Source organism: Mus caroli, unplaced genomic scaffold (genome assembly GCF_978045245.1).
Source record: "Mus caroli unplaced genomic scaffold, Mus_caroli_1 scaffold_3, whole genome shotgun sequence".
NCBI classification, from domain to species: Eukaryota; Metazoa; Chordata; class Mammalia; order Rodentia; family Muridae; genus Mus; species Mus caroli.
The window spans coordinates 121,421,223-121,434,239 of NW_028227258.1; the positions used below are offsets into that span (position 1 = coordinate 121,421,223).

The window sequence follows — 13,017 nt, forward strand, 5'->3', positions numbered from 1 at the left end:
ATTTTCTGGCCAAAGGGAGAAATTACAAAAAGACCCCCCCCCCTTTTTTTTTATCAATGCACTGCTGCTCACCGAGATCACACAGTCAGCCACTGGCTTCTTCAGAGCATTTTCTGAGGTCTCTTTAAGCTTAGCCAGCAACATCCCAGTGACTTGCTCAATTGCAAAGGGCCGCTCTTCTTCCAGGTACCGCACCTACAACCAAGATTGACATGCTAAGAGTCACCCACTCACACAGCATGTGCCTTAGCGTCATCTATATGTCATACCACGGTGGAAATGAGTTGGTTCCTTACATATAGTAACTAGTAACACTGGACATGCCTCTCACCTTTAGCTCCACACACAGTACACTACTTTGAAGGGACTGCTTAGGTCCTTGTCCTTAAAACCATTAATTTTTATCATTCATTTTGCAAGTATGAAATAAATAATGAAGAAAAAAGATAAATTTTTTTTTTAAATTAGTACTCTCCTCAGCTTAAAATTAAAGCTTCAGTCACATGTTTTTGAAAACAAGAAATTTAAGACACAGGGAAAACAAAGGGGAAAAAATCCATTTTAAGAATATGTAACATGTTTTACACCAAAGTTCCCAGGAATAAGTATGGATTAAGTATAAAATTCAAAATTAATGGAGACAAGGTTTGTGCCTAACTGTGTTGCATTTAGGGATGTGGGATAAATCCGAGCAAGGAACCTGAAATTTATTTTTTTTAAGATTTATTATATGTAAGTACAATCTAGCTATCTTCAGACACTTTTCTCTCCAGTCCCGCTCGCTCTGGCACAAAGATACATTTATTTATTTATTATATGTAGGTACACTGTAGCTCTTTTCAGACATCCCAGAAGAGGGCATCAGATCTCATTATGGATGGTTGTGAGCCACCATGTGGTTGCTAGGATTTGAACGCAGGACCTCTGGAAGAGCAGTCAGTGCTCTGAACCACTGAGCTATCTTTCCAGCCCCCAAACCTGTATTTTAAAGTAACTTAGCCTGTATGACACATTTAAAAAGCAATACAGAACAGGGCTAGAGAGGTGGCTCAGCAATTAAGTGCAGGGACTGTTCTTTCCCGAGCTGGATTCAACTCCCAGCAACCACATGCAGTTCACAGGGATCTATAACTTTAGTTCCAGGGAGTCTGGCCTCTGAAAGCAACAGGCATGATACAGACATACTGCAGGCAAAACATCAATATACATGAGATAAAATACAAGTGACATGAAGAACCTAAAACCCAGGAACATATGAAGAACATAAAACAACTATTTAATTCACCTAATATAAGCCTATGTTCTTTACCTCTAGACCCCCAGAATGCACCTGACACTAACCTTTGCAAGAGTTCAGGAGAATGCTCTCAAGCCTAGCAATGTATATGTAAAAATAAGCATATATCTAAGGAAACGAATGATTTTGAACCACAACTAAAATTGTTTTCTACTGATTCCAATCCATGTAGAAATAACTAACAAATGATATTTAAAATGAGGGGATACAGGGCTAGAGAGATGGCTCAGTGTTTAAGTGCACTGGCTGCTCTTCCAGAGGACCCTGTCAATTCTTAGCACCCACATGGTATCTCAGAAATGTCTGTAACTCCAGTTCCAAAAGACCTGACACTTTTATACAGACATGCACGTAAGCAAAACACTGAAGCACATCAAATCAAAACAAAAATTAAAAAATAAAGTAAGGGGTAACACTGAGGTTAGGGTGTGAATCAAGCAGCAGTCTTACAGTAACTGGCAGGCATGGTGCACAGTACTCTTTTGAATAAGGTATTTGAGGATTAGAGGAAGTGAGTATCAGGTACATTCAAATGAATCTCCATAAGGAAAAAAAGTGGGCAAAATACACAGGGATGTCTGGCAATACTCAGCTTCCAAAGATGGAGAAGTGCATCACAGGACTGACTCTTTAAACTATCTTAAAGCTTAAAGCCCTTTAAACTAGCCTATAGACACACCACGAATATGCAACCTTCTATTGTTTAAAACTTACTTTTCCCTACACAATGGTCTTCCCCAGCCCATGCATGAACTACAATCTATTTTACATATGTGTACATGTGTACTTTTTTTTTATCTAGTGCTGGGAACCAAACTCAGGTCCTTGTGCTTGTTATACAAGCACTTGCCAACTGAGCTAAATAAATCCTCCACCCTTAAGTCTTATTTTTATAAAAAAAAAATCAAAATATTTTACTGATCTTAAATTGTAACCTATAATAGATAAGATTGCTAGGTGATCTTTTACCAAGACCTCCCAAATCTAAACAATACCTGACTTCAGTTACTGCTAGCATAACTTAGTTATCCAGCTCCACTTAGCAATCATTGACCCACAGATTATACCAAAGCATACCTTCAAAATCTATCTCTGTCTTTAACCTCTCAGGGGCATCCCTGACCTATCTGAACAACTTCTTTCTCCTTATTAAAAATCTGCCATCTACTCTAGTCAGAATCCTCTTCTAAAACTGGAAATACAGGCATATCCACAGTGCAGACACTTCAAGCTTAGAATTACTGAAAACAGCTGTAGGGAGATAGTCACATAGCATAAAGTTCCAGAGAGTATACTATAAAGGGGTTATAAAATTGTGGTGGATCTCCACTTTCTACTTGTAGAATGTTTTATCTCCACTTTCCAAGCATCTCCTCATAGAGTTAGTTAGCAGTACATCCTATCTCCCTTCCCCTTAGCCCATAGCAGCCAGTAACCTACTTTCTACGCATTTGCATGTACTGTATTCTGGATACTGCAAATAAAAAGACTCATACTAAATTATGTGGACTTTTGTGCTGGGGTTCCTTTACTTAGTATTTAAAGTTCATATACGGTATAACAAGCCTTTCTTTTTATAGTTGCATATTATTCTACTGTATAGATATATTTCCCCTATCTAACTCATGATGGATACATAAATATAGTACTTTGTTACTATAAATTACACCATTAATGTTATGAATTTTCATATAAAGGAATTTTGTGTACATATTTTCAACTCTTTTAGGTCATGGAGGAGTGGAATTGCTGGTCATACACTGACTGTGCTTTGAAGTATCTCACTAGTATGTATTGGCTATTTTCTGCTATTAAGTGTTAGAATACACTCAAAAACCCAGAATCCACATCTCAGAAGGGAGTTTGCTTTGACATTTTGAAATATTACACGGTTCTTATAAACTTGAAGACCTGTTGGCAGTTATACTACTCTGGGGAACCACTTGTTGGCTCTGACTTTACTTCTGTAAGTTTTCACCCAATGGAGTTCTTCCCAGTGGTTGTTTCTTCTTTCAAACGAAAATACTAATTTTAAAAGTTACTCTCTAAGCTAGAATGGTTTTTGCATTCACTAAAATTACTGCGAACCTATTTTTCAGGCACTGTCCTTGATTGGGTTTCTACTGCTGTGATTAGACACTATTAGACCAACTTGAGGAGGAAGGATTTTATTTCAGCTTACAGTGCAGTCCATCATCCACGGAAGTCAGAGCAGAAACTTGGAGGCAGGAGCTGATACAGGCCACTGAGGAACGCTGCTTCCTGGCTTGTTCCTCAAGGCTTGTACAGCTTACTTTCTTATACACCCCTTGACCCCACCTGCCCAGGGGGTACCACCACCACAACAGGTTGGGCCCTCCACCTCTGTAACTAAGAAGATGTACTACAGATTTGCCTGTAGGCAAATGCTTGAGGCATCTCCTCAATCTAGAGTTCCCCTTCCCAAATAACTCTAACTCAAGTTGTTATTGTCAAGTGGACAATAAATCAGCCAGGACAGATATACGTATGTACTATGGCTTGAAACAGAAGATCATACCTGAGGTTATGATGGTAACCTTCTCACATCGTTCTTTTCTTTAAGGGGACACTGCACTCTCTCACCATGATGCTTACCTTAACGCCTGCACTTCCATTAGGCATCTTCTGCAGCTCATACGGAAGCCTGATCCTCTCTGTTTGCACAATGGGGTCATCAAATGATCGCCCATGAAGCTTTTTGAAGCCATGAATTGTATTTCTTACATTTGTGACTATCTGTTGGCAATACACATTTGAAGTTATCAGTTACTTAATGAGACAAAATGAGATACTATAATACTTAAAACCACCAAATCCCTAAACTCATACACTTAAATTCAGAATTTTATTTCATTTTCTTCTTTTCCAACTAGAAAGTAAAGTTATAGTGTGAGTATATATGTATCTTAAGTATCTCTAAAATTCTCTTTCTTATCCTAGAAGTTAGTGAGACAGAGAGAGAGAGAGCGGGGGGTGGGGGGTGGGGGAAGGAGACAATAATAATATCACACCTAAAACTTTTCAAGTAATATGGTAAAAATCTAGTGACAAATTATCTCTTTGCTTTCAGCACTTTGAAAAAATTTTATGTATATAGTTATTTTGCCTGCATGTATGTCTGTACACTTCTTGCATGTTTGGTGCCTGATGAGGCCAGAAGAAGTCATCAGGTCTCCTGGAAGTGGATTTACAGACGGCTGTGAGCCACCATGTGGGTACTGAAATCAAACGTGGGTCCTCTGAACAACAGTAGTAGTCTTGGCTGCTGCACCATCTTTTCTTTCCAGCCCCTTTCCGTCAGTGAATTACTATCTTTGATTTTGTGTTTTCCCCTTACTTTAAAAATGTTTTATTTTAAATTATGTGGATGTGGATATGGGTGTGTGGATGCCTATGAATAAAGGGCTCTTGGAGGCCAGAAGAGGGAGTCATATCTGGAGCTGGAGTTACTGGTAGTTCTGGGAAGCTAACTCTGGTCCTCTGCAAGAGCATTTTGTGCTCTTAACGACTGAGCCATTTCTCTAAACCCTTCCCCATTTTTCCTGTTTTTATTTAAACTGATTTTAATAATTCAGTTTTCCTTTTTTCTCAATATATGGTTTCTTGTGAGGCATTTTATGTATAATCTATTGTTCCCATTGCTGAGAATCACCTCTCGGCCACTAATTAAAACCCCTTCCATGTAGCAGAGCTAATAAGCAACACTCTTCGTTGAAAACAACTGATATTCTAACAAGATAATTTTTTTTGTTGAAACTGTACACTGTTAACTGAGATGCTGTACCTGCTTTCCTAGTGACCTTCCAGGTCAAACAGATCCTAAACTTCCATCAGAGAATGAAAACATAGGGGTGCTTAATTAACTTAATGCACAGGAGATACAGTATTAAAGGCTGCTTTAAACAACGTAACTATTTCTGCTAAATTTAAAGCAGTCAAAATACAGTGGCACTAGAAAGATGGCTCAGTGGATAAGAGAGCTTGCTGCTCAATCATGAAGACTTGAGTTGGGATCCTAAAACTCACATCAGGTGGCCTGGAAGGCCTTTAACTCCAGCTCCAAAGGATCCAACAATCTCCTCTGGCCTCCATGTGCACTGGCCCCATTTCTGTATGCACACACACAGACACATAGACATACACAAATAAAATTTTAAAACTCTTAAAAATACCAAAATGTGGTGTATAAACTAATTAAAGGAGCTATTTTTAAGAAAAATTAATGTTTACATACAATATGACATAATTAACATTTGTATACAATTTGAACATGGAAAACATGAAACACGTTCACAACAGTTTTTGAATAAGTGAGTAAGTAGTCCCCACCAACTCACAAAGAAAGAATGGCACATTAAATTACAGACTTTTTGAGAGAGGAGTTCATGTAGCTCAGGCTGGATTTAAACTCCCTTGAGATCAGCCTTGAACACCTGGTCATCCTGACTCAGCCTCCCTAGTGCTAAGTTACAAACAGGAGAACTCTAAGAAAGACCCACCTACACGTAAACCATCAGAAATAACTACCAAGGGCTTTGGTTTAAGGAAATAAAGTTAAAACAATATAAAGCCACCAAGCTACCAGGCAAACTTTAAGTTAATATCTATTCATCTGCAGTTCAGAAGTCCGGAGATATGCTTAAATTTCAAGGCCACACTGAGCCACTCTGGAAATTACCTACTTTGTTTCCTCTACTTTCTTTTACCAAAACCATTTCTTGTTTAGTCATTGAATGATCCAGAAGAGTGCCCCTATAGAACGTGATCAGACAGGAAAAATCCACATGGAAAGAAAGATATTCCAACTTTAAAAGTTTTAAAATAAAGGACATGAAAAATTAGTCTATAACTCAAAGCAAATCTATTTCTCCCCCTTCTTCCACTCCTATCCTTCTTTCTCTGGTTTTGTTTTGTTCTGGAACAGTATCTCACGAAGCTTCTGCTGGCCTTGAACTCTTAATCCCATGCCTCAAGAACTGGGATTACAGGGATGTGCACCAGACCCAGCAAAAAGTTTCTCTGACAAAATACAAAGAAACTAAACTCTGTCTCACTTGCAATTCTCAACTACATACCATGAAAACTTACCATCGTGCAGTTAACTTTCCCTCTAAGACAAAACAACCACACTAACAACATACCTGGCTCTTAGCTGCATTTCCAATGGCTCGAGTTCTGGATCCCAAAGATATACAGGCCCTGAAAAAGATGAGAACAAGAGTTCCTTTGGTTCTCTGTCTACTGTTTATGTGGTTTTAAATGGTTCTTATACAGAAGTAAATTTAAAAGAATTAAAATGATCATTATCTAATAATAGGTCATAGAAATAATATCACAGAATAGTGATGAGAATTTTAGAATTTAAAAAACTATCCTAATAATTGCCAATACTGTATTGGTACCAAAATAATTTTTCTAATTCTACTGCTGTGAGTAGTCATATTTAGCAAAGTAAGGCTGCTTCGAATTGTGCCCAGGCTCTGTCATTCAACAGCAAGCTATCTTGTGGGAGTTATATAAGTGTCCTTTTCTTCAGTTCCCATCCGGTGCAGGTGATGGCAGCACCTGCTCATCAGGTGAGGTGAGGATCAGGAGAGTGAATGTAGGTGTCAAATGCTTTCAACACCTGGCACGTAATGAAAGTGCAAATTCTTGCTATTCTAGTCTCCATGTTGCATGTAACATAAAAATAAAGAATGACATTTTTATCATGTGATTGAAGGATATGTTTCCATGATTTTAGTTTTAACTGTAAGAAACTACTCAATGAACAAACACTGTGTATACATAGGTCATTTTCTATCCTTGGAGAATTATAATCTATTGAAAAAAACTCAACCGAATACACAGGAGTGACAGCCATTGCAGTACATTGAGCTCCATAGAGACAGCGCAGGGGCAAGCGCGAGCCGGACAGGCACTGGGCGACTCTGTGCCTCGAAGAGGAAAATCAACTAAACATGGGCAAAGGAGATCCTAAGAAGCCTAGAGACAAAATGTCCTCCTATGCATTCTTTGTGCAAACTTGCCGGGAGGAGCACAAGAAGAAGCACCCGGATGCTTCTGTCAACTTCTCAGAGTTCTCCAAGAAGTGCTCAGAGAGGTGGAAGACCATGTCTGCTAAAGAAAAGGGGAAATTTGAAGATATGGCAAAGGCTGACAAGGCTCATTATGAAAGAGAAATGAAAACCTACACCCCCCCCCAAAGGGAGACCAAAAAGAAGTTCAAGGACCCCAATGCACCCAAGAGGCCTCCTTCGGCCTTCTTCTTGTTCTGTTCTGAGTACTGCCCCAAAATCAAAGGCAAGCATCCTGGCTTATCCATTGGTGATGTTGCAAAGAAACTAGGAGAGATGTGGAACAACACTGCAGCGAATGACAAGCAGCCCTATGAGAAGAAAGCTGCCAAGCTGAAGAAGTACGAGAAGGATATTGCTGCCTACAGAGCTAAAGGAAAACCTGATGCAGCAAAAAAGGGGATGGTCAAGGCTGAAAAGAGCAAGAAAAAGAAGGAAGAGGAAGATGAGGAGGAGGAGGATGAAGAAGAGGAGGAAGAGGAGGAAGATGGAGATGAAGAAGATGATGATGAGTAAGTTGGTTCTAGCGCAGTTTTTTTTCTTGTCTATAAAGCATTTAACCCCCCTGTACACAACTCACTCCTTTTAAAGAAAAAAATTGAAATGTAAGGCTGTGTAAGATTTGTTTTTAAACTGTACAGTGTGTTTTTTTTTTTTTTTTGTAAAGTTAACACACTACCGAATGTGTCTTTAGATAGTCCTGTCCTGGTGGTATTTTCAATAGCCACTAACCTTGCCTGGTACAATCTGGGGGTTGTAAATTAGCATGGAAATTTAAAGCAGGTTCTTGTTGGTACACAGCACAAATTAGTTATATATGGGGACAGTAGTTTGGTTTTTTTTTCCTTTGGTTTTATTTTTGGGTTTTATTTTTTTCATCTTCAGTTGTCTCTGATGCAGCTTATACAAAGATAATTGTTGTTCTGTTAACTGAATACCACTCTGTAATTGCAAAAAAAAATTGTGGCTGTTTTATTGACATTCTGAATGCTTCTAAGTAAATACAATTTTTTTATTAAAAAAAAAAAAGAATACACAGGAGTATGAAAAAGAACAGCCACTTCTACATAACAGGGCTATAGAGAAGCAATTTCTAAATTAAAACTTGAAAGGACATGGAAGTATTTAACTTGTAGCTGTTTTGTGGAAAAGGGCATTCCAGGTATATAGGTGGTGCTGAGGTTGGCCACACTTTCCCTCTAAAGGTTCATGTGCTAGAAACCTGGTCCCAAAGATGGCAGAACCTTTAAGATGTATGGTTTAGGAGACAGATTATAGGCACTAAACTCAGAACATCAGTGCCAATTTTACAGAAGGATGTTAGGTCTCTTACACATACAGCATGTCCCCTTTCTGTTTCTCTGACATGCTGTGACATAGCAAGATGTCCTTGCTGTAATACTAGCAGGGAAGTATCCTCCAGTCACTAAAATCAGGAGCCAGATAAGTTCCTTTAAAAGTTATCAAGTCTCATACTTTCTCTACAGTCCTATATAAACATTCCTGATTCTCCTTAACAGAAACATCTCGTAACATCTCAAATCAATTTTACTTTTCCGTAGTATATATTACCATCTAATCCAAATTTATTTCCCAGCTATATCTCTAGATCAAAATGTGAAATCTGTAGGAAACAAGGCAGACTGTCCTCATATTCAACATGGTAGCCAATGCTCACATGTAGTCAGTTAAATTTAAAATAACAGAATCCTGTATCTCAAGATAAATCTCCTTTCAGGTCCCTTACACGCACATGGAGCTGGTAGATATAAAACCCAAGCAAACAGAGAACAAATATACACGATAGAAAGTTCTCCCGCACAGCACAGGCCAGAATCACTGACTGGTAGGTACACAGTATGGGCCCTTGTAAAATGAAAAGAAAAGTGGATCTGTATGGTAACTAGGAATAATACAACTTGGCGAGTTTCATAAGAGGATTTGATTAAGACAGTTATCAAGGTCAGACTGTAAATCTGAAATATTTGCATCAAGTAACGAGAGAGAATCCATTAAGTTTCTGAGTAATATTATAGTAGTAGTAATAGTTATATGGTGATGTCTAATACAAAACAAAGGTTATATTCCAGAGTATGGCTTAAGGGCCGAAACTATTTAACTGAGGCCCTTTTGATTTGGCCATCTCTTCATCTGTCTGTTCCTCTCAATTTTGTTACATAAGCTTTAAAAAAATAGCCCTATTTTTCTTTTCCCTGTCCCCTATCAGGGACACAGATCACAATATTCTTAGTTCTTCTGTCACTGTGTTGTTGCTTGATGAATAGTGATATGAGATAGCCAGCAAGCTCACTCCCTTGGTGAGCCTTTCTGACCCTCTTCTATGTTGCCAGTTTGGCTCTGAATCAAATTTTCAACAGCTAAGCAACTTGTTTGTTTCAAGTACAGTGCTAAGGTGTCTGGAGAGTTGACTTTCTCAAACATGGCAATGCTAACATTCTGAGCCAGATACCTCTTTTGTTGGGCAAATGGGGCTATACTGAACAGCTGTATGCTGACCTCTACCCACAGGATGCTAATAGCACCTTTTTTACTCCCACTGTCAACTGTGACAACAAAAGGATTTTCAGGTAAGTGTAAGATGTCCCTGTGAGGGCAAAATGGATCCCTTCTGAGAGCCACTGCCTTGGCATAGATCTCAAGAGTTGTAAAACATGATTCTTTAGGCATTAAAGTAAGCTTGTGAAACATTCTGCTTTTGAGAGACTTTCAGTGTTTGTAAGTAAAGGGACTTAAGTTCTGTGGAGAAAAAGACATCTGAATACTGTTTATCTCGGGGGTGGGAGGGTGGGTGTGTCATGGGAGAAGATGGAACAGGAAAAATGTTCTCAGAATGGCATCTTGTTGCTACAGGCTTTCTAACATGCTTTTTAGAAAAAAAAATACTCTAGGCATATACAATTTAGTTACAACATAAAATTCAAATCTTTTATTATGGCCAGAATGATTAAATATTTTAACAAATGGAAAATAATACAAGCTTTCAAATGCTTACGAAACATAACTTATAATTAAATTAGTTCATAACTTGAGTCCATCAACAGAAATCACACAGACAAATATTTAAAAAGCTGATCAGGTATTAGGCATGGGAATGCATGCCTTTCAGCTCAGTGCTCAGGACACTGAGGCAGAAGAATCAAGTCCAAGATCAGCCTGAGCTGTTTATCCAAAACCTTGTCTCAAAAATCAAAACCAGAAACTGATTAGCCATTGCAGATGCATATTAACTATTAAATTATTAGGCTAATTATTTTAGGATATGACCTTAATTAAAATTCACCCAGTCCCAACACAAATACAAATGCACAACCATTTTAAGGTTCTTTTAATGATAAGTGTGTGGACCTAGAACCTGCTAACTACCACCCGACACCCACTTCTCTAAATGAAAAGCTTTACCAAATCGAAGTGATGGTCATTAATTAGTATAATGATCATAAGCTAAAAAGACTATTAATAGTATGTGAAATATTACAAGTTGATATACCTATTATGTAATATCAGATTCCTCACCCTAAGATCAAGATCAAAGAAGTGACTGGGGAACCATTTTGTTTTGTTTTGTATTAATACTTGAAGATTTTAGAGCAGTCTTAGGTTTGCCTATGTTACAGTTTGTACTATCAGCCTTTAAAACCCCCTAAACAAATTTAAATTAAACAACAAAAAATAGCAAATATGGGCATTGATTATTTGTCTGAAGCCAAATAACCATCTCAAAAGTCCGCAGTAGCTTTTCATCCGCTGAATGTCACTTCTCAAACAAAAGAACCCAACCCCAAATCTACAAAGTAAAAGTAAACAAAAAGGTACTTATTGTAACATTTGCAAAAATAAAATATAAGCAACCTGAAAGCAGAATAGGGGATGGAATTAATGATTATACAAACACTAAAACTAATGGAATAGAAATACCTTACATAGAGGTTAGTTAACATAACATCAAGTTTTCTATTTTAAAAACAAATAGAAAACTACCTAAAAGTCTTATTTTTGGATAGAATTTTAATTTTTAATTTTGCCTCTTCATGTACCTATATTTCTACGTTTAATAATTTTTCATAATATATACTTAATAAATTAATAAATCACAAGTAAATTATTGGTCCTGGAATTATGGTGGTTATGTGACTAATGTTCACATTTGTTTATCTAGAATTTCAATAGAGATGTGATGGGTCAATCTCAAAAAAGAGGAGGCCTAAAACATTGCAGACTACACTTGGAAAGAAATCAAAGCATTCTGTATTCACTAAAGCTACTCTGAAACATACTGTCACATTCTTAAACTACTAGAACTGTTTTAACCTCATCATTTAAAGATGGTTTTACACTGATCTTGGCTGTCATTAATTTAAAATATAGTATGGATCATTCATCTTTCAAAAAAAAAACCACATGAACAAAATTTTCCTCATCAAATTATAGGTGAACAAGAGTGTACAAAGAGTTTTTCTTGTGCAAGTATTAGTTGTGTTCTTTGCCAACAAACTTTCCAGAAAGGAGAAAGAAGTGAACGTGTGAACACACGTTTCCATGACATAATGCTACAAAGTCTTTCATCAAGAGTTCATAATGGAAACACTCCACAATCCTGTTTACACAAGATCTGTTGCCTCTGACTCACCAACAATTCACTCTGTAGACACGCACTTTGGGTAGTAGCTTCTAACAACGGCAATTTCCACTAACTGAAAGATACTGCCAATGTACAGCTAAGATTCCCATTGTCCGAGTCTCTCATAGTGAATGCACCGTTAACCTAATCCCTCCGGAAACTGGTCAGATCATCTCAAATTCTCAAGGACACCACCTCATCTCTCCTTTCTATAAACACACAGACAGACAGATAAATAAATAAAGCCAATGACTTCTAGTGTTAGGAAAACTGCCCTTCGTTTTCTGAGGTGTGCAATAACCAGGGGTCACTTTTCTGAGAAAGCTGTCGCTCAGGAGATGGGGGAGGGAGGGCAGAATGCAGAGCTCTAGCAGACTTAATCCCAGGTCACCCCTCTCTGGTTGCCTCAGACCTTTCTTCCCTGTCCCGGACGCCATGCCGAGGTGCCCCCCCCCCCCCCCCGCCTCCTGCAGCCCAACGCAGGGGCCCCAGGGTCAGGGATGTCTGCGGCAAGCAGAGGTGAGGCGAGCCGAGCAGCCAGAGGGAAGCCCCTGCCCTCCTCGTCCTGGCTGTAGAGGCTGCACCTGTCACAGGGGGCGTCCCGGGCCCCACCCCAGGAAAGGGGGCGTGTGGCACTTACGGCGTGCACCTGTCGCTGTACTCGTTGGCGATGGTCTCGATGCCGCCGCTCCTCGCTACGGCGATGTAGCAGTTGAGGAAGCCGAGATCAATGCCCACCACCGACATCCCGCTTAAGGTTCGGGCTGCGGAGACCGCGTCCCGCTGCGGGTCCCCACTGCGGGCGCTGCGACTCCTGCGAGAAGCAAAGGAGAGGACCCACTCTCTATCGGAAAATCTAGGGCAGGGCGTCGGAACTGCGGAGGTGGAGCCGCCCGCCTGAGCCGCGCCGCCTCCGCCCGGCCCGCCGCCTCGTCTCCACTGCGGTTCGCCGCCCCCAACCGGCAGTTACTGCGGTCTGCGCC

General features: G+C 39.3%; 1 protein-coding gene and 1 pseudogene across 1 annotated transcript in view; one reads left to right on the forward strand and one right to left on the reverse strand.

Moving 5' to 3' along the window:
• Hspa4l (heat shock protein family A (Hsp70) member 4 like) overlaps nt 1–13,017 on the reverse strand; it is a 57,399-nt gene that overhangs the window by 43,301 nt on the left and 1,081 nt on the right. Inside the window, exons 2-5 of the mRNA XM_021157433.3 lie at nt 12,675–12,848; nt 6,460–6,517; nt 3,914–4,054; nt 73–195 (exon numbers count right to left, since the gene is read on the reverse strand). Of these exons, the coding sequence (XP_021013092.3) occupies nt 73–195; nt 3,914–4,054; nt 6,460–6,517; nt 12,675–12,848 (496 nt within the window). The remainder of the gene's footprint in view (nt 1–72; nt 196–3,913; nt 4,055–6,459; nt 6,518–12,674; nt 12,849–13,017) is intronic.
• On the forward strand, nt 7,264–7,911 carry LOC147005652 (high mobility group protein B1 pseudogene; annotated as a pseudogene).